This window comes from Lotus japonicus, chromosome 1 (assembly GCF_012489685.1).
Source record: "Lotus japonicus ecotype B-129 chromosome 1, LjGifu_v1.2".
Classification (NCBI taxonomy): domain Eukaryota; kingdom Viridiplantae; phylum Streptophyta; class Magnoliopsida; order Fabales; family Fabaceae; genus Lotus; species Lotus japonicus.
The window spans coordinates 124,219,833-124,240,034 of NC_080041.1; the positions used below are offsets into that span (position 1 = coordinate 124,219,833).

Sequence of the window (20,202 nt, forward strand, 5' to 3'; positions counted from 1 at the left end):
ATCCTTCTGATATAAAATAAAATAAAAAACTATAAAATATAACTTTGAAACCTTATCTCATATAGGTAACATAATTTTTTTTAAAAGATTAAAGAATGATAAAATATTTTTCAAAACACACCTAAAGCCATTAATTGTATAATTGTTCATACTTTCTATATGGGCCATCCTTGAATATTTTGGGCTTTTTTTGGAGAGTTGTGGTCCTTGTTAGGGTTTTAGGTGAAAGGAGGTTCTGTTTTTCGGTTCTTCCCACCCCTCTCATCCATCATCTTCATCTTCTTCTTCTTCTCCACTGAACTCTTCTCTCATCTCTAACCATGAGCAGGTCAGGACAGCCACCAGATTTGAAGAAGTAAGCATCACTCACTCTTTTCACTTCCAACTCTTTTTCTTTGTAATTTCGGCTGCATTTTTTCTGATTTTTGTTCGCTTATTTTGTGGATGCGGCAGGTACATGGACAAGAATCTTCAAAGTAAGTTTCTGTCATTTTTCCCCACTAATTGAGGTTTTTGAACTGATTTGTATGGTATCATCTCATGTTCCTGTATGATTTATTGGACAATGATTGTCCCATGCTGGTTATGAGTGCTGTGAGCTGTTATCAATGTTGACTTACAGGGAAAAGTGTGTGTGACTTTGTGATACTGACTGAGAGTATCATTACTCTTTTAACTGTGTATTGATTGATTTTTCAATTTCATGAGTGCACTTGTTAGTTATTTTGACTACTATTCATAAATCATTTATCATTAGGGGTCCAACTATGTAATTTATCCATTTGGCGTACCATAATAGAATTCTGGTTAGGCCTAATTCTACCCAAAAGACAGCTCCTTTGTTTTCAGTGAATTATCTGGAATCTGCAATATCGCAGTCTGTCACCAGGAGAGTTTAAGCAATCAAGCTGCCAATTAGCATTCTGGTACTCACTCACTACTAGCATTGTCAAGTTTCACTTTAATATCTGAAACTTCAGCTTCCAGAAGATTTTTCTGGCTTTCTACATGAGCAAGAGCTTGGTGCAAGTCAGTACCTGATGTTGTAGGCACTCTGTTTGCTTCCAGTTCTTCTCCTGTAATTTCTGTTTCTGCTGTATAGCAATAGCATGGATGTCATTCGCAAGTTCCACTATCATCAACTTCTTCTCTTCAATTTCCATTGCATCTAGAATTTATCACAAGATTCCTGAATCCGTTTAATTTCATTCTCTTTCTCACCAAGCTGTGAAGAAAAAGTGATCAATGAGTTCATTAATTATCACGAGTTCATCAGTTATCATATTTTTCCTATTCATGAGCTGTATAAATTATCTTTCTCATGCTCATAGATTTTATTCATAGCTCCTTTTGTAATCAAAGCATTTTCAATTCTCTTCCAAATGATTCTTGTTCCAGCAAAACAACCTCTTTCTAGAGCTCCTCTAGAACCTTGTCTTTCTCCTCTATGGTCTGAGGTATCTGACATTATTAGACTTAACGGACACGGCTGGTTCTCCCCTTGCTGGAACAGAGGTAATGTCTCCCTTCCTCTTAGCTCATGTTCAACAGCACAAAATGTTGCTGCAGATAATCTAGCCTCTTCTCTTTCTATCCCAACTTATAAACCAAGCTCTCCTTTTCTTTTGAAGGCTTTCACTTTTACAGACATCTACTTGTGCAGGAAGTGAAGTTTCCAGTTCTGTATGCATCACATGTTTTTCTTTCAATAATTGACTTCCATATTTGCAATTCAAATTCCATTTCATTAATTCAGTCATTTTCTCTCGTCCAATTCAATGAGTTACTGTCTAAAGCATCATGAACTTCTTTCATTTGTTCTTTTATGTAACATTCCATATGCCAAACTATCTCTTTGAGGATCAGCTGACACATAGTTGATTCCTCCAGCATTTCCTTGTGCCGATCAAGTTCATTTTGCTGTGAGTGATGCAGTTCTATGTTGGATCCATAGGACTCGACCTTCCCCATCAAACATGCTTCTTTCTCACATTCTTCATGTATGCTTTCTCACCTTCCCCATCAAGCAGCATCTTTCATCTCCAAGTGCTTCATCAGTTGAAAAATCTTATCTTCTCTCTTGTTGTTTATAGATCCATCTCATGTCTATGGCCGGCAATTTAGCCTCAAAGAAAGTCCGTGTTGAAGAATGAGACCTTTCCAACTCTATCTGGAGCCCTTCCACTGCTGCAATTTTAGTTTCCAACTCAAACTGACAGTTATTCAGGTCTCCTGTTAATTGTTCTAGCTGAGAACTCCACTTGTTTCTTAAGCCTTAAAATTTGAGACGCACTCTTTATGAGCTTGTTGCAAGTTACTGAGCTTGGACCTCAGCTTGTACTGTGAATAAGCTCCTGCTTCTTGAATTTGAGCTTACTGGAGTTCTTTGAGGGGCGTCCGTAACTCTTGATTTTCTTGCTCGAGCTTTCCCGATTTTGTACTGTAATTCTTTACGATATGCCTCTTTTGTTTTAACTCCTTTCTTTCTAACTGTTCTGCATCCATTTCTGATTCATCTACCTGTTATTTGTTTACTATCTGTTAATTTTGCTTGTCTCTGTTTGATTGCTCCTTCATATATATCCATTCATATGTGGGTTAAAGACTTGAACTTATGGATAATAATTGGGTTTTTATTGGTGAAAACATTTCTTTAAATTTGGGCGTAGTAATTATACTGAAGTACATGGTAATTTCCTTGCAGTTAAGCTGAATGCAAATCGCATGATTGTTGGCACCCTCCGCGGTTATGATCAATTTATGAATATGGTTGTTGACAATACTGTAGAAGTGAATGGCAATGAGAAAAATGACATAGGGATGGTGGTGAGTCCTCATCTTTTACATTTTATTACTTTCTAATATAACCATCTAAGTGGTCAAGGCATAAAAGCTAATAGAGTATGAGCATTGTTTTTAAATTGATAATTTCACCCTCTTTCTGCAGGTAATCAGAGGAAATAGTGTGGTCACTGTTGAGGCACTTGAACCCGTGACCAGAACCTCCTGATTTCTGTTTCTTGTGAACTATTTTTAAAAGTAAATTTCAAGGTTTAATAGAAAGACACAGCTGTTGAGACTTGAGAGTAGAACATAATTGTGAATCTTAATGTGTCATGTGTACTCAGTCTTGCTATCTTGTGCTTCTGGAAAGTAGAAACTTTTTCTTAACTAAGGGGAAGTTGATATTAATGACAGTGCCTTAGCAGTTAGCACTACTCAGCACTTCAGTACTTATGCGTTGCTTACAATTATTAATTGTAGATCCATAAAGTATGTCAAAATCACATAAAAAGGAGTTATGGTATGTTCTTGGAATCTGTACTTGGGAAGCTACGTATAAACAACCATGTTTATACGAGCCATTTTGAATTTGAACATGAAGTAAGAATATTACTAGGACAATAGGACTTAACGGTTTTCTTCCTTAAAGTTGGTTTTTCTGCCCAGTACAGATGCTTGTGTTAGCAAGTCACCTTTTCACTTTTTGTTTTTCTTAGTTATAAACTTTGTGGCTTTCTGCAACGGGAGAGAAGTATAGGCCATTGTCAAATGCAGAACCCTGTCTCTGCTTATAGACTCTAGCAAAGTGTCATGGAGTATCTTGTCTTTAACATTATATATCCGTTAAGAAGAAAAAAAAAGGTTCATGTGTAGCTTCTGGGGACAAGAATATTTTAGATTATTCCAATATTTTGTTTGTGCTTTCTAGCTCCTTAATTTCTTTACCTGAAATCCATGTCAATGTGCTTTCTTGCAAGGATTAAATGGTAGCACGTGTTTGGTGAGAATAATATCTTCTAACTAATGGGAGTATCGGATAATCCAGTTAGTCATGGACAGCTCCATGCTGCTTTTCTTAAGCTACTTCATCCACAAGATTGCTTCTTGTCCTATGCTATAACCAAAGTATTAGAAACATTATTCCTTATTCTATGCTGATATTTTTTTTTGATTCATTACGGGGCTAAACGCCCAAGCTAAGGAGGACCACCTCTATGATAGAGGGTGTTACAAGAGTCATGCATTAGCGCTACAGAAATAAAAGAAGGAATAGCATCATAAATCCTAAAATCCATCAACAAACCCAATCCATTCTTTGCGAAGGCGTCGGCAACAGAGTTAATTTCTCTAAACACATGCTTTAGGTGAACCTGGTCAAAATTACTGAGGGTCCTTTTGATGTTCTTGACTAAGGCAGCAGCTGGCTTTGACGGTAGACAACCTTTGTTGACAAGGTTGACAGCAAAAGCAGAGTCTGACTCAATCATCACCTTCTTGAAGCCTCTATCCAAAGCTAACTTAGCCCCATGATAGATGCCCCAAAGCTCTGCAAAATTAATTGAGCATCTTCCCAGTAAGGCAGAGAACCCGACAAGATAATTACCATTGTGGTCTCTCAAGACACCTCCACAAGCAGCAAGGTTGGAAACTGGGGAGTAGGATCCATCGGTGTTAATTTTGATCCAATCATCGTTAGGAGGAACCCATCTAAGATCTCCTGTACCATGAGCCCTTTGAATAAGAGCATCATCCGTAGCATCCGTGAGCGTATAAAGAAAGTCTTGAGAAAGCTTCTTTATTTTGCTGCACACAACAGCTGGGGTGTGACCCAATTTTTCGAAGACAAGCTCATTCCTTGCCGTCCAAATCATGTTCAGAATGATACCAAACTCAATACACCACGGGATATTCAAACCACCCTTCGATTGATCAATGATGTTTGCTTCTAGCCATTCTACTCTATCAGCAGTAAAGAAAGTTCCTGTGTAGCTTGGTGGGAGAAAATGAGCCCACACTTCCCTGGCGAAGGGGCAGTCCCTGAGGACATGAGTAGTGTTCTCCACCAGCGTTGGACATCTTGGACAGGTATTTTGCACTCATAAAAGCAATATGTTTTATAATTAAAGGTAAAACAATTAGGTAAGAAGATTTGTTGAACACTACCATTTCAGAAAAGCCACATATACATCTCATTAGAAAAATGATTTTTTTTTTACAAGTATCGCCACCCATTAAAATTATTAGAAAAATGAATTTACTAATACGTAGTTTTTTTTTTCTATTACAAATATTTTTTTGTCAATAGAGATTTTTTGATGGGACTAACTCTTCCAAACGAGATATTTTTTCTTTTTAGAGGGAATGAACCATATAGTACCATTTTATTAAGGCTTTTATTAATAATGTCCCTAACATAACACAAACAATGATCACGAAATTAGGGACACGTGGAGACAACATTATAGAATTCTGAGCTGATTGAACCTAATGTTACATGGTGAGGGATCTTGTGGACCAGGTGGGCGCGCACACCACCATATCATTATTTGTTTGTTTGGTTAATTCAGTAAGACAATGCCAATTCACAGCTCTTCTTAAGCATGTATAGTAAAATGACCCCAGAGAAAAGCATGTATGACTAAAAAGAGGTCCTAAATATAGCAAAGTTTTAAATGGGATTTTTTTCATCAATAATAAAATTACTCTATGAATTTTAATTTAGTTTTAAGAATTGATTGAATTAAAATATATAGTAAAAAAAAAACAACCAATTAAAATTAAAGTTTACTTCGATCCATTCCTTACTTTTTTTTTTGTCATTTAGCTACCAGTCTCCACGGGGGAAAGAGTACTCTAATCATTCAATTTTTTATACTACATAAATTAATTAAAAATCTACATAACTAATTTAATTATATATATAAGCTAAGGAAAGTGAAAGAAAGGAAGAAAAAGTTACAATTCACTGAAAAAGGTAAAGGATGGATGTTGGATGGGTGAACCAAAGGAATGGTGAATGGTCAATCTACACCTCTGAATTCTGATGTTTCATTTTCATATGTCATGATCATGGATATATCATCTTGGATTTTGGAAATAGATATGTCTATACTCTAAAATGAATTATTCTTGTCATGTTCCTTTGGAATGGACACTGATTAGGAGATTATTAGTAACTAATAAATGCCACCCTCCAGCTAGCCTCAGTCAAAACAAAACATACCCTCTTCTTGCTGTTGAAAAAGTTTCCATTAATCTTGCAACAAGTAGATTAGGTCCTAATTAAATCAACCAAAACGGTGCACATATAATCGGCATTAAAGGAGTAGCACCAAACACTAGGATAGTTTGGATACTGGTTCTTATAGGCCAAGTTAGTCTTTTATGGTGATTCTCTCATTAGGGGAAAAAGTACTACAAAAAAAACGTAACTGAGTGATCCAAATATATTTAGTTAATTTTTTTTTTGTCTTGACCAAGGTATCCCCACAACCGACAGTCGTGAGACTAATCCCTCGCCCCACGGTCAGCGCACTAAGCGGTAGGGGGCTGACCAATGAGTTTTTTCTATTCGCAAGAGTTGGGATTCGAACCCCCAACCACTTGCTTAAAGGATGAAGTGCTGAACCACTACACCAACTCACTTGGTTATATTTAGTTAATTTAGATATACTATTATTTTATTTTAATTAGATATCCTATTTTAGGGTTGTCATTTCCTTTTTAGTATAAATTATATCTCTTTCCCATTGATAAATATCAGAAAATGAGATTTGCTTCTAATTTATTTGTTTTACTCTTACTAAATCCCTCTAACCCTAGCCGAATTGTCTTGATTAGGATTTCTAATCCAACGTACGCTCCTAACCATGTCACTTCGGAGTATAAAGCAAATACTGTATAACTTAACCACTGTTTACTTTTTTTTTTCTTAACTAAGATATTCCTACAAAAGATATCCGTGAGATTAATTTCTCAATCTAAATATAGTGTTTTATAATACTAATTAACAAGATTAAAAATGAAAAGGAATGAAAGAATTGTTGGGGTCTTGTTTGTGACATGAGTGGAAGTGGATTAGAAGTTGTATTGCACATGTAAACATGATTTGGAATGTGTGAGGTGTCAGCATCTTCTTCTACCAGTGCCACCTTCAAATACCAACATAGAAATAAAAAATCACAATCTCTTCTTCTTCTCTCTCCTCTGTTTCTCTTCATCTTCACTTCACCCTAACCAACCACCTCTCCCTCTGCTCTCGAATCTGGATTCGGGTCGGGTATAGCGAGAAGTCGAAGGCACAGTGTTGATGATGATGGTGATGATGGTCACGTTTCACCTTCCACTCGAAGACCCCATTTCTTGAACGAAACTCCACTCCATCAACGAAGAAGAATATTATTGTATTGAAGAGAAAGAGACAGTAGTCAAAGATGACAGAAGTGTTGCAGTTACCTTCACCTTCACGACGTTGTTCCAATGATGGGTCGCACCAAACTGCGCTTATTAACAACAGTTCCTCAGTGGAAGAAGGGGTGTTGCAGTTGCAGACCCATTTGGATTTGGTTGAAGAAGACGAAGAGGAAGAGAAAGAAAAGGACAGGGAAGGAGATCAGCTTTCTCTTTTGACCCTTTTGATTGCGACGTTTCGGAAATCGTTGATTGGTAGTTGCAGCACCAGTCCTAGAGATAGTGGTGCCCTTTCTTCTTCTTCAATGGAGATTGGTTGGCCTTCCAATGTGAGGCATGTGGCTCATGTTACCTTCGACCGCTTCCATGGCTTTCTTGGTTTGCCTGTTGAATTTGAACCTGAAGTTCCCAGGAGACCACCCAGCGCAAGGTTTGTTCTCTTTTTCAAATTGGGTTTGTTCAAATTCAATTGAAGGCTTGATTTTCAATCTTTCTTGAACTGATCTGTAATTTTATTGCGCGTTTGAACATGATTTGTGCCACTGGAATGGTGTTTTCTGTGAGATTGGGTTCTCAAATGGGAATTTTCATGGAAGCCTATGTTCCAATTGCTTCAATTCTTATTTCTGAATGAATGTAGCATATTCTTAGTTCTGTTTCCGTATTGAAAATTTAATTTTTAGGTGATTATCTGGTGATTGTGTTTCTATCATCACAAAAACATGGATACATAATTTTTAGTTCTGTTTCCATATTGTGGTTTGTTTGCCCCTCTGTCTTTTTACTGCTCCTGTCAAGCTTGAAGTTGATTAGTTAATAGATACAATTGAAGGGTCTCTAGACTATTAGGTATCTTACTGATAAAATGGTACTTGTTTATCTTGTAACTTGTCATCTGAAGTGGGTTTGGTTCATTGTAAGGAATAAATAAACAAACAATATGAGAAAACTGAGAGGAAGGTAAATAACATTGGTTTAGGTGCTTTGTTTCATCCTTGTTAATTATGCCACACATACCTTTTATTTCCTTGTTGTTTTTTGTTGTCAGATTTTTCCTTTGAACTTTTGGTGCACTTCATCAATGGTGTTGGTTTGTCATCAGAAATTAATTGATTGATTTTTCTTGTAACTGGGTTAACACATAATAATAAACCCGATGATGTATTTTTACCTTTGTCAGTGCAGCCTTCGTCGATACAAATGCTTAGCACTTTATTTGATGTTAACACACGACCTATCTATTTGTTCATCTACTCTCTGGAAATCTACATGTCTGGTGAATGCATCCTGACTTATCATCTCGTTGAATGTTGATATATTTTCATTTATTATCCACAGCACAAGCGTTTTTGGGGTTTCAACAGAATCTATGCAGCTTTCTTTTGATGCCAGAGGAAATAGTGTACCTACAATATTGCTGTTAATGCAAAGACATTTGTATGCGCGAGGAGGCCTCCAGGTACTTACCCTAGCTCCTATATCATTCCTTTGTCTAGTTAGTTAGCATGTGAAGTTTATTTGAACTGATTAGGTAGTTGAACAAATAATGGTGAAGGAACAATTTCTATACATATAGTTTTTTTCTTTGTTCGCTTTTGACCAGAAACCTTTTGTATGGTTTGTTGTTTAACTTCAATGGACTTTAATCTTGAAGCTGAAACTTAAATATACATGCAGGCTGAAGGAATATTCAGAATTAATGCTGAAAATAGTCAAGAGGAGCTTGTGAGGGAACAATTAAACAGAGGAGTTGTACCGAATGGCGTTGATGTGCACTGCTTGGCAGGTCTTATAAAGGTATAATTAAATTTTAATTTTCCTTCAATGTATCTCTTTTTCAACATTTTAGAAGTTTAGTTGGATATAGGCTTTTGGATTCCTCGGTTTGGGTCCTATCTTCTAAATAAAAGTTGGCTAGGTGATTAAGATCAATGCAGTAATGTTAATTCTTTTCCTTTTGTTTACCATGGGGCAGAAGGGTGGATGGATTGAAGAGGCCACTAACTCATTAAGGAAACTATATTAATGGGATTATTTCCTTAATTTTTATATAATTGAGCTCCTTTGCAGGCTTGGTTTAGAGAACTCCCAACTGGAATATTGGACCCTCTTTCACCAGAGGAGGTGATGCAGTCCCAGTCAGAAGAAGAATGTGACCAGCTTGTGAGGCTTCTTCCTCCAACAGAAGCTGCTCTGCTAGATTGGGCCATAAACCTAATGGCAGATGTTGCTCAAATGGAACATTTTAACAAGATGAATGCGCGTAATATTGCAATGGTTTTTGCACCAAACATGACTCATGTAAGTGGAAATCACATTCTTTTGTATATTAATTATATTATTCTACACTTAGCCCCAGCTTTTGTGACTGAATTTATACTAGTTAATTAGATATAATAACTTCAACTTGTGGAACAGACACTTTTTATATGTTTATATCCTTTCTTCCATGTCGTTAATATAACTGTCTTCTATTGATCTCTTGTGGATGATACCTGTGGTAAAAGAAACCTGTGTTATAATGCATAAAACATAATTATATTATTAGTTGATTTTATTCCCTCCCTCTAGAAGGGTTACAGAGATTTTAAAGAGTTGCGAAAACATACTGATGTAAAATGGGTAAGCTGTTTAGGATCTGAATGAAGTTAGGGTTCTCTTGCTATGTGGTTCGGTTATGTTTGGTGTACAAGTACCATCATAGTAGCAATTTAGAGCTGCTATTATCTGGGCATATTGTTCTACTACATCATATAATCTTTGAGGAATAGTACACAATCCTGTAGATGCTTGTATTCGTACAACCTTTTTTCAGTTTATTGTGCACCAATAACAACATTCTGACTTAACTGGTGTGTGTGATTAGTACTCTTTTTACTTTTTTGTCCTGCTTGTTATGCAAACGTATAGTATTGGACTGAGGTTATGATTGTTAATCTATGGCACAATAACCGCATTTCTGACATGTCTATTGCAGATGGCCGATCCTTTGACTGCTTTGATGTATGCAGTACAAGTCATGAATTTTCTCAAGACTCTTGTCGTTAAGACACTGAGAGTAAGAGAGGAGTCCATTGTAAAATCCAATCCCGTTCCAAACCTGAATTCTTTTGATGATGACGGGCACCAGAGCGATTCACAAGTGCTCCCCAAGGATGGCAGTGAAAATGGAAATGATTGTAGTGATGAGGATACAGTATTTGTCTCTGCAGAACCATCTCAACCAAGCCCTACCCATCATACTGAAGATGGCTGTGAAACTGAAAGTGGATCCGAAACTTCGCCAACGCCTGCTGAAAATTTTCTCTCTAGTGGAAGTAGGTTGTTGATTGATAGTTGTCCTTGCAATGTTGTCTCCCAACTTTGCTCGTTTGCAATTGGACTTCAAGACTCTAGCATTGCTACTGGTCAAGCAAAAATTAGCAGGAGCAAAAGCCTTCAAATGAGTACTTCTGATATAGACAAGAGTTTCAAGAACGTGATCGAGTTTCCAGTAGTAGGGCCTGCAGAGAAGAACAGGGGAACTGCGATCATTGGGCGTATAAATTCAAGAACAGAGTTGACTGAAGCTTGGCGTTGAAAGTCGTCCGATTTTTTTCATCTTGCTGCCTTGAGGGGCTGGGATGACAGAAGATAACTGGTGCTCCAACAATGTTTCAATTGTGATTTCAGTAACTATGAACCTCTTTGTGAGTTGCATAATTGCTGATGAACATAAAGGAGTGCATGCATAAGCTCTTTCCAGGATAGCAAGGGTGTAAAGAGGTCTTTGTGTGTTCCCACGTTCTGGAAAGGCTTTACTGTGATTTGGTGTGTATTTTCTGTTTGTTTTTGGGTGTTTGCCTTAACCATATTTTTCATTCTATTTCATTAACCTTTGCAGACTCGTAACATTTTTTCTTTCTGGTTCATGAAGTATAGAGTTTAATGAACTTCGAAATTGCTACGTTAACCACACTTTTTTGTTTACATTTTGAGTATGCAAGACTGCATGGTCATTACTGTGAAGTCTTGTTTATCCTTTATAGCAGCTATGTATGCTGACACTCCCTTAAAAAATTGCGGTAAAACATTCCATATCCTGACAATGCATACGGACAAAACACCAAGTGGAAGCCAAAGAGCTCTCTATATTTATATTTCGCCGAGCTATTTCAGATTTGACATAACACATCTTAAGATTGAAACTTGTTACTTCTGAAAGGCTCCAAAATTATTGTATTTCAAAAATAATTAATTTATTTCATATCCTCCTAGTGAGTTAGATTCTTTAAATTCATTTTTTTTTCTGTTGTAAAATAACAAATAATGTCCCTCATTATAAAATGAATTAGCATTTTTATTATTCAGTTATGACTTGTGATATGTATACACTAAATAGTACAAACACTTTATTTTTCTCCCAATCTCTCTTTTTCACGTCATAGATCACAACAATTCATCCTCTCGCTTATTGTCATTTTTCACTCATTGAGTGTCTACTCCACCTTTCTTTTATTATTTGGCAAATAAATATTCCATAGCCATCCAAAATTTGAGCGTGAAGCTACTCAAATCAAACGCGATGCTGCACAATGATAAATGTGATGCTTAAGTTAGCTCAAGATCAAATAGAGAAACTAAAAGTCTTAAAAAAGCAATAAGAGAGCATATGAGTAATGCTTAACTTATAGTGTGATCAAACATATATTTATAGAAGTCATATTCTCCATGGTTAATGTAAATTTTCGTTTGCTAGTCTATCATGCAAGGAGCATTACTGTGTTTAACCTTTACTGATGTGAACTTTATCACAATCCAACAACTTGTCTTGACTCTTGAAAAATCAGTGAAAAACAACATATCATACCCTTTGGTGGGTTGGTTAGTGAAATTTAACAATTGTTAAAAGCACAGGGTAATGAAGTGTGATGCATGGCACTTAGATATTTCTGTTGGTCGTTGTGGATAATAGATAGATATTACGATAGATAGCACTTAACTACTCAGCAGCAGGTGAAGCTTCAACTTCATCTTCATCTTCATCAGCAGCAGAAGAAATGGAAGCTGTACTAGCATCTCGCCATTTCTCCACTCCTACCCATTCTTCCTCTCACAACCGAACAGTGTGCTCTTCTTCTCCTTCTCCCAATTCACTCAAGCTTTCATCTCCTTGGACCAACGCTTCCATTTCTTCCAGGAATTCATTCACGGTAAGCAAGTTTGTTTAACACAAGTTCAATGACAATTATAGCATGTTTGGATCAACCTTGTTTTCCCTCATAATCAGAAGCTACTTATTCCCAAAATTGATTTTGGGTTGCAGAAAGAGATATGGGGCTGGGTGCAGGCAAAGAGCGTGGCCGTCAGAAGAAGAAGGGACATGCCCGGAGTGGTGAGGGCTGAGATGTTCGGACAGTTAACCACTGGCCTTGAAGCTGCTTGGAACAAGCTCAAAGGAGAAGGTTTTTTTTCTAATTCCTCAAACATTATTACCAAAATCAACCCATTTGTAACAAATGGATTTTGTTTCTGCAGAGGTTTTGACCAAAGAGAATATTGTGGAGCCTATGAGAGATATTAGGAGAGCCCTTTTAGAAGCTGATGTAAGATTATCCTTATTTTAACAGATTTGGATTTTTTATTTTATATTTTATTTGTCTGTTAATGTAACAATATAACATAGTTAGCTAATATGCATGTTGTGTTGGCAGGTTAGCCTTCCTGTTGTGAGAAGGTTTGTGCAATCGGTCAGCGATCAGGCTGTAGGTGTTGGAGTGATTCGAGGTGTGAAACCAGATCAGCAATTGGTTAAGGTAAAATCACACACTAAAGCTTTGCTTGCTACATAAAAGTTTACTGTTCTTGAGTTGCTATCAATTTTAAATCACCATTGGCAGATTCTAAGGCTCAATACTTCAATTCAACAGTCTTAAAGTTGCATTTAAATTCAACTGTTTCTGCTTACTACATACTAATGTTATCATATTATTTGGGGTTGTCAAGCTGCATTTGAAATTTGAGGAGGGAAAGTGTCATTGCAACAACTAAATCTGGTTACATTGTAGATAAGTGGACAAATCACCATATATGCAATGGATTGTTCTGGCTTTTCTTGATAAAAACTTTGTCTAATTCACTTGTAGTGTGATAAGAACCTTGGGAGAACCACACCACAAAAGCTAGCTGTTGTAGTTGGAGAGCCCAAGACCTTATAAACCCCACATTAGAATCCCATACTTCCAATGTGGGACTCAAGTCCCATACCTTGCAATGGGGTCCTAACATAGTGAAGGTGGGAGAAGTTGTTTGGATGAGATGTTTATCTCCTATTGTGATCATAGTATGATTATATTTATGATACTTCAACAAGAGCTATTTTTGGAGTACTGAAATTCTTTACAGAAATGTAATGGGTGTTGATCATTGGGTTTTGCAGATTGTACATGAAGAACTTGTAAAATTGATGGGCGGAGAAGTCTCTGAACTGGCTTTTGCAAAGTCTGGGACCACTGTCATCTTATTGGCTGGACTCCAGGGAGTTGGGAAGACAACTGTTTGTGCTAAGCTGTCAAATTATCTAAAGAAACAGGTGTCTATCCAGTCTCCTTCCTACTTACTCCATCTCCCTTCTGGTAGTTTTTAGTTCCTACACCTTATTGAAACGGAATAATCTGATTTCAGGGGAAGAGTTGCATGCTAGTCGCTGGGGATATTTACAGACCGGCTGCTATTGACCAGCTTACTATTTTGGGTAAACAGGTACTGATATTTTATGTCGCTGACATTGTTGATCATTTGTAATTTATTTAGTACTACACCTCCTTTAATTATAGTCAGCTATGTGATAGAAGAGTTATTGCATCTTCAGTGTATTTAGCAATCTCTTGGGCTTTTAAAATGACTAGGAATCGAGAGAAATGTTGTGAACATTCTCATCTTTTAGCCAATTGAATTTAGACATCTAACAGCATCTACTTAAGATAATTTGACTAATTTCTTACCTTTTCTTCTCTCATTTTTAATTCTAGTCACATCTTTATAATTAGTTATAGCTTGTATCAGGTGGGTGTGCCTGTCTATACAGCAGGGACCGATGTTAAACCTTCAGAAATTGCTAGACAAGGTTTAGAAGAGGCCAAAAAGAAGAAAATTGATGTGGTTATTGTTGACACTGCTGGTAGGCTGCAGGTAATTCTTTATAGGGTTGGAGGTGTTACGATGAATAATTATATCGTGATTTATTTATTTTTATTAGAATCAATTTTATTCTTTTGGTCAAGTTTGCCATTTCTTGTGAAACAGATAGACAAAGCTATGATGGATGAGTTAAAAGAAGTTAAGAAGTCATTGAATCCAACAGAAGTCTTGCTAGTTGTGGATGCAATGACAGGGCAAGAAGCAGCAGGTATTCAGAAGAGAATTTTTACTCTTTGCACAAAAAAGAAAGTATTTTTCTATAAAAATAGAATGAAAAACAAAACTGGTCATGTTTATGAACTGACTGTAAATTAATTATTATCGTATTACTGATAAAAAAAATTCCCTTTTGGCTTTAGTGTAATTTTGTACTCGATGTAGATTGTTATATCATGACAACTATAACCATTCAAAGATTCTGACTTTACTATTTTTGGTGAACAGCCTTGGTGACTACTTTCAATCTTGAGATTGGAATAACAGGTGCCATATTGACAAAGCTAGATGGTGATTCAAGAGGTGGAGCAGCTTTGAGTGTCAAAGAGGTTTGCTTGTCTTTATCACAGCTTTCATAAGATGTTTTATTTGGTATTTTATTTTGAAAAGTGCAGCTACTTTGAATTTGTTCTCATCTTAAGAAATGTGTACTATTCTACCCCATAATTTTTAACATTGCAAGTTCTTGAAACTTGAAAGTTAGTTTCATTCATTTACAAAACTGTGATTTGTAGGCACATTTTTTATAAAAGCTATTATTGTAAAGAACCTGTTTGGTAGCTTAAGCTTCATTAACTTCGATGTGATTTATCTTCAAAATAACATAAAACAAATTTTATGATATCCAGTCAAGTATTAAGTTAGTTCCTTGTATTCCAAACAACTTAACAGATTGACAATGAATATCTATTTATCTATCTATATATATATATATTATAAATATATATTTTGGTACAGTTCTTGCTATAGTTTATTTTTATTTTTTGAAGTGTTAGGTTTTACCAATATTTTAAGCTTATTTGGAATTGCAAAGTAATTGACTATGTAGTCCCCCATTTTGAAGCTCCCTCCTTCTTTCTCTCTTATATTTCATTTACATGGATAGTTCAATGATGGCAGGTATCTGGGAAGCCAATTAAGCTGGTAGGACGAGGGGAGCGTATGGATGATCTTGAACCTTTCTACCCTGATCGAATGGCAGGACGTATACTAGGAATGGGAGATGTTCTTTCATTTGTAGAGAAGGCACAAGAAGTTGTAAGTCTCACTATGTTTTTTCTATTGTCATTGTCACAAAACCAAAGTAAAGTAATATGTTATTAACCACATTTATTATAGATGCAACAAGAAGATGCTGAAAAACTGCAAGAGAAGATCATGAGTGCAAAGTTTGACTTTAACGATTTTCTAAAGCAAACTCGTGCTGTTGCACAAATGGGTTCTGTGTCTCGTGTTATGGGAATGATTCCTGGTATGTCGAAGGTATGGGATCCTTCATGTAAACTCTCCTAAATATTTCAATTTATGACAATTTAATATGTGTTTCCCCATATGAATGGAGAACAAAGGCGGCACTTATATGATGACAATCTCCCAGTTTTGGTGTATGAACCTCCAAACTAAGCACTGCTTGCATTTGCAAACTTTTCTTGATATTTGCAGTTTTAATTCTGTTAATGACGTAAAACTTATGGAATCTCATCTGATTGCGTACAGGTTACTCCTGCTCAAATTCGAGAAGCAGAGAAGAATTTGAAGAATATGGAAGCAATGATAGAAGCCATGACCCCAGGTCCTTTCTTTCTACTGATCAATGATGTCATATATGTCAAATAAAAATTGCTCTATCATCTTCATATTTGTAATTTTGTTTATTAACATTGGTTTATCTCATGTAAATAAAAAACTTAGCAATGATTGAGGCTACATGCGACATATGCTGATGACTTTTAATCCCCGGTCAAATTCTATCTCTCAATCCACCTCTCACATTTTCTAGTAGTTCAATTTTCCAGTTATACTTTTTATCTGTTTGAAACTCAGTTATTCGAAATTGTTTTGGGAAAATTTCAACCCAATCGTTGCCTGTTTCCTGTGAGACATGAAGTTGATCCCTGAGAGATGGCTTTACCCTTTAGATATCACAGTTATGCAATCAATACTTTAACCACTCTCCCCTAGGCTTTTCATGTTCAATTGTTGTTTCCATGGAGATTTCAGCTTGAATGTGACAGGTGATTTTCACATGTTTAGGCTTTGAAGGTGGTATTATTTGATATCATCTGCTTCTTTTTGTAATATCTTCACTTTAGACATTTACCATATATCCTTTACATGGGTTTGCACAACGTGGATGAACAAACGGTCATTAGATAATTTTTTTCTAACGAAATTGAAAGACACACTCAAGATTCCCTTGGTTACTACATGACGAGGATGCTAATTTTGTTGTGAGGAGAGCTTTGCGGTTTTACTTTTGATTTGTTGAACCTGAATTCACTGAATTTGCTAAACCAACTTTTCTTGTTATTCTCAGAGGAGAGGGAAAAACCAGAACTGTTGGCTGAATCCCCTGTCAGGAGGAAACGAGTTGCTCAGGAATCAGGGAAAACAGAGCAGCAGGTATGCAGAATGATTTTTCTTTCAATTTTTTAAACATATTTTTTTGTCTAAGTAAACTAGCTCTTCTTTCTCTACCATTGCTACTCTTTCTGACTTTGAAGAATGTATGACAACAATGTCAGGTAAGCCAAGTTGTAGCTCAACTATTCCAAATGCGTGTTCGAATGAAGAATCTGATGGGTGTAATGCAAGGTGGATCAATGCCAACACTTAGTAATCTTGAAGAAGCACTTAAACCAGAGGAAAAGGTTATTTCATTTCCTACACATAAGAAATTTAACAATTTTCAAGTTACTTTCTTTTAATTTGGATTAACTAAGCATGTTTATTTTAAAAGGCTCCACCTGGCACTGCAAGGAGGAGAAAGAGATCAGAACAAAGGAGCCTATTTGCGGACTCAGCAGCAAGGCCAACTCCTCGTGGTTTTGGGAGCAAATAATGAAAATTTCTACAGGTGGTCGACACTCAACAATATGACGAAAAAGTTTTGATCAGCAGGTCATTTCTCATTAGTGGTCAATACTTTTGGTTTAGCTATAATTGCTTTCCGTCACTAGATCAGTTCATATAGCAATGAGCATTGTCTAGGAGTTTGTTGTAATTTTGGAAGAAATTAGTTATATTAGCGGGATGCACAAATTGAAGAAATCTGGGTGCCATTCTTTGTACAATTTCGAATTTGTATATGAGTATGGAATGGAAGTGTAATGTTACTTATAGAGACCGTCCAGTATTTTTCATTTGGTTTTCTAACTCATTAGGTTCTTTTTGGCCATCAAGAGAAAATGCATGTTGTTGTGAAAAGATGGTTTAAGAATATACAGTGAAGATTACATTGCATGCAGAAATGTATTAGCGACTGGCTCATCGTGAATTCTCTGTTTTATGTTTGTAATTTTGTATATCATTTTGTGTACATCATTATGTTTGTCCAATGTTGTTAGGATCAGGATCCTACTCTGGATCAGGGGTGAAATATCATAGATTGTATGACGGGATTGGATTGGATCGGATCATAAGATCCTACTAAAAATGCAATAATTTACTAAACAATACTCATACATAGAAAATTACACTTAAACTGGAAAAAGGACTCAAACAGCCGCGTGTGATGGTCTACCACGGAGGTCGTGCACAAAGATAAACAAGAAAGATGGGAAGCGGTTGTGGAGGTCCGACAGATTGAGCCTCTATTAGGGGTTGGAACTCAGGAGCTCATTTCCAAGACTCTGGTCATGGGATTTGATTGTCTACCCCCAACAATTAGGATCCTAGTCCTAGATAAATCCTACTCTCATGAGATCCTATATGGGATCTTGATTGTAAAGTATCATAATTTCGAAATATCTCAATATTGAAGGATCCTAAGATCTGGATTTATATCCTGTGATAGGGATAGAATTAGGGAGAGAGGGAAGAACAGAGAGAATAGAGAGGGAAACAAGGGAAAAGGAGTATCATTATCATTAACAACATACCAATTACATAGTGTATACTACCTTATATAGCTAACTAGACTCCTAACCCAAATGCATGTGTAACATATCCCTCCCCTTAAAATTTTCCTTGTCCTCAAGGAAACATACAAACAAATCCAAACAACTAAATGAACAACTAAATGAAACAAGACTCAAAAATTGAAACGGGCTCCAAAACTAGAAATAGAAAGCAAAAGTAGCAACAATTTTCCTAGTAGCCTAATAGTCTTCTAAATCTAAACCTATGCATCTCTTGGCCTTTATTATTTTTTTTTGTTTCCTGCCAGACCCAACACCAGCAAGGCCCAACTCCTTCTTTGAACAACTTGGGCTTGGCCCACTCGAATGGGAGAGGGGGAGGGGTTCAGCAGGCACCCACTCTTTGGTGGCCTCTTCCCCTTCACTGTAACAGCCAGTATCGAACCTTTCACGCCTTCATCTCTCTTTCTTCCTCTGCCGTCCTTCGTTGAGTCTGGTGGCTTCGCCGGTGGCCGATTAGCCGTGACTAGCTGCCAAGATTCACCAGCATAGAAGCACGGATCTCTGCCACACATGAACATATCCGGCAGTTTTAGCGGCGGACGTGTGGCCATGACCGGAGCGCCATCGCAAATAGACACGTCCGGCGGTTTCTGCGGTGGACGAACGTCCTTGACCAGCGGCTTGCAAGAATCAGCGGCCAAGAAGCAAAGGTCCTCACCGCAAAGGAAGAAATCTGGTGGCTGCCGTGGAGGTATTCTTCCTCCGCCAGACACAAATTCCTCAACCTGAGACAAAACAACACCGCCGAGCCCAACGTCGCCGCCGTACTGAGGCGAATCGTCGCCGAGGAGCCTTGAATTACTCAACTGGAACCATTCGGTGACCCCTAGATCATCAATTTGGAAAAGATCGATCAAAACACAGAGGACCGGTCGCCAAGAATCTGCGACCAAGAAGCACAGTTCGCCGCTGCAAAAGAACGAATCTGGAGGCTTCCGTGGAGGCCTTCCTGCTCCATCAATGGCTGAATCACCACCATAATCACCTAGAACACCACCGCTGAGCACAGAGTTCCCAATTTTGGGCGAAACCGCAAACCTTAAATCACTGATTTGGGGAAAAACGATTTCGAGCCCTAAATCACGAAATTAGGGTAGAACGGCATTGAATTGAGGAAGAACGACGTTGATTTTGGGAAGAACGCAGGATTTGTTCAAGAACCCAAACGAAAACGCCTTTGAAGAACCGAAGAAGACGGTGACCGTCGCCGATTGTTCGTACTTCTCCGCTGCATCTTCTTCAGCCTCAGCCGCAGCACGCTCTCGTTCTGCTTCCACTTCTCGTTCTACCGCCGCTGCGTTTTCTTCTTCGGCCATGGCTACCGCCGCCGCTGCCGCTTTGGCTTCGTACCGCTCGTACGCCGCCATGTACTGCTCGTATTCGGCCACGTGGCGCTCATACGCCGCTGCCGCTTCTTCTCCCTGGCGAACTTCTTCACGTCGGCGAGCTGCTTCATGGGAACGCTTCAGGGATTCATCAAGCCTGTCGAGAGCTTTCCACCAATCTACATCCATTTTTTCCTTTTTTGATTTTCTGGTCTCAGGTGCACCGGATCGGTGCTCTGATACCAATGATAGGGATAGAATTAGGGAGAGAGGGAAGAACAGAGAGAATAGAGAGGGAAACAAGGGAAAAGGAGTATCATTATCATTAACAACATACCAATTACATAGTGTATACTACCTTATAT

At 37.4% G+C, this 20,202-nt stretch overlaps 3 protein-coding genes across 3 annotated transcripts; all 3 read left to right on the forward strand.

The window, feature by feature from the left end:
- Window positions 1-203: 203 nt before the first annotated feature.
- On the forward strand, window positions 204-3,218 carry LOC130730192 (probable small nuclear ribonucleoprotein G). Its single transcript, XM_057582137.1, has 4 exons — window positions 204-355; window positions 454-476; window positions 2,705-2,826; window positions 2,948-3,218. Exons 1-4 carry the CDS (start codon window positions 321-323, stop codon window positions 3,008-3,010), a joined length of 243 nt encoding a protein of 80 aa, XP_057438120.1. The 5' UTR covers window positions 204-320; the 3' UTR covers window positions 3,011-3,218.
- A 3,690-nt stretch (window positions 3,219-6,908) lies between these two features.
- On the forward strand, window positions 6,909-11,134 carry LOC130730193 (rho GTPase-activating protein 5-like). Its single transcript, XM_057582138.1, has 5 exons — window positions 6,909-7,624; window positions 8,533-8,653; window positions 8,872-8,991; window positions 9,265-9,495; window positions 10,172-11,134. Exons 1-5 carry the CDS (start codon window positions 7,218-7,220, stop codon window positions 10,772-10,774), a joined length of 1,482 nt encoding a protein of 493 aa, XP_057438121.1. The 5' UTR covers window positions 6,909-7,217; the 3' UTR covers window positions 10,775-11,134.
- A 965-nt stretch (window positions 11,135-12,099) lies between these two features.
- LOC130730194 (signal recognition particle subunit SRP54, chloroplastic) lies at window positions 12,100-17,896 on the forward strand. Its single transcript, XM_057582139.1, has 15 exons — window positions 12,100-12,386; window positions 12,500-12,638; window positions 12,712-12,779; window positions 12,888-12,989; window positions 13,613-13,765; window positions 13,858-13,935; window positions 14,239-14,364; window positions 14,479-14,581; window positions 14,818-14,918; window positions 15,490-15,627; window positions 15,709-15,852; window positions 16,087-16,162; window positions 16,907-16,992; window positions 17,115-17,240; window positions 17,330-17,896. The coding sequence occupies exons 1-15, from the start codon at window positions 12,234-12,236 to the stop codon at window positions 17,429-17,431; spliced, it is 1,695 nt and encodes a 564-aa protein (XP_057438122.1). The 5' UTR covers window positions 12,100-12,233; the 3' UTR covers window positions 17,432-17,896.
- The last annotated feature ends 2,306 nt before the right edge of the window (window positions 17,897-20,202 follow it).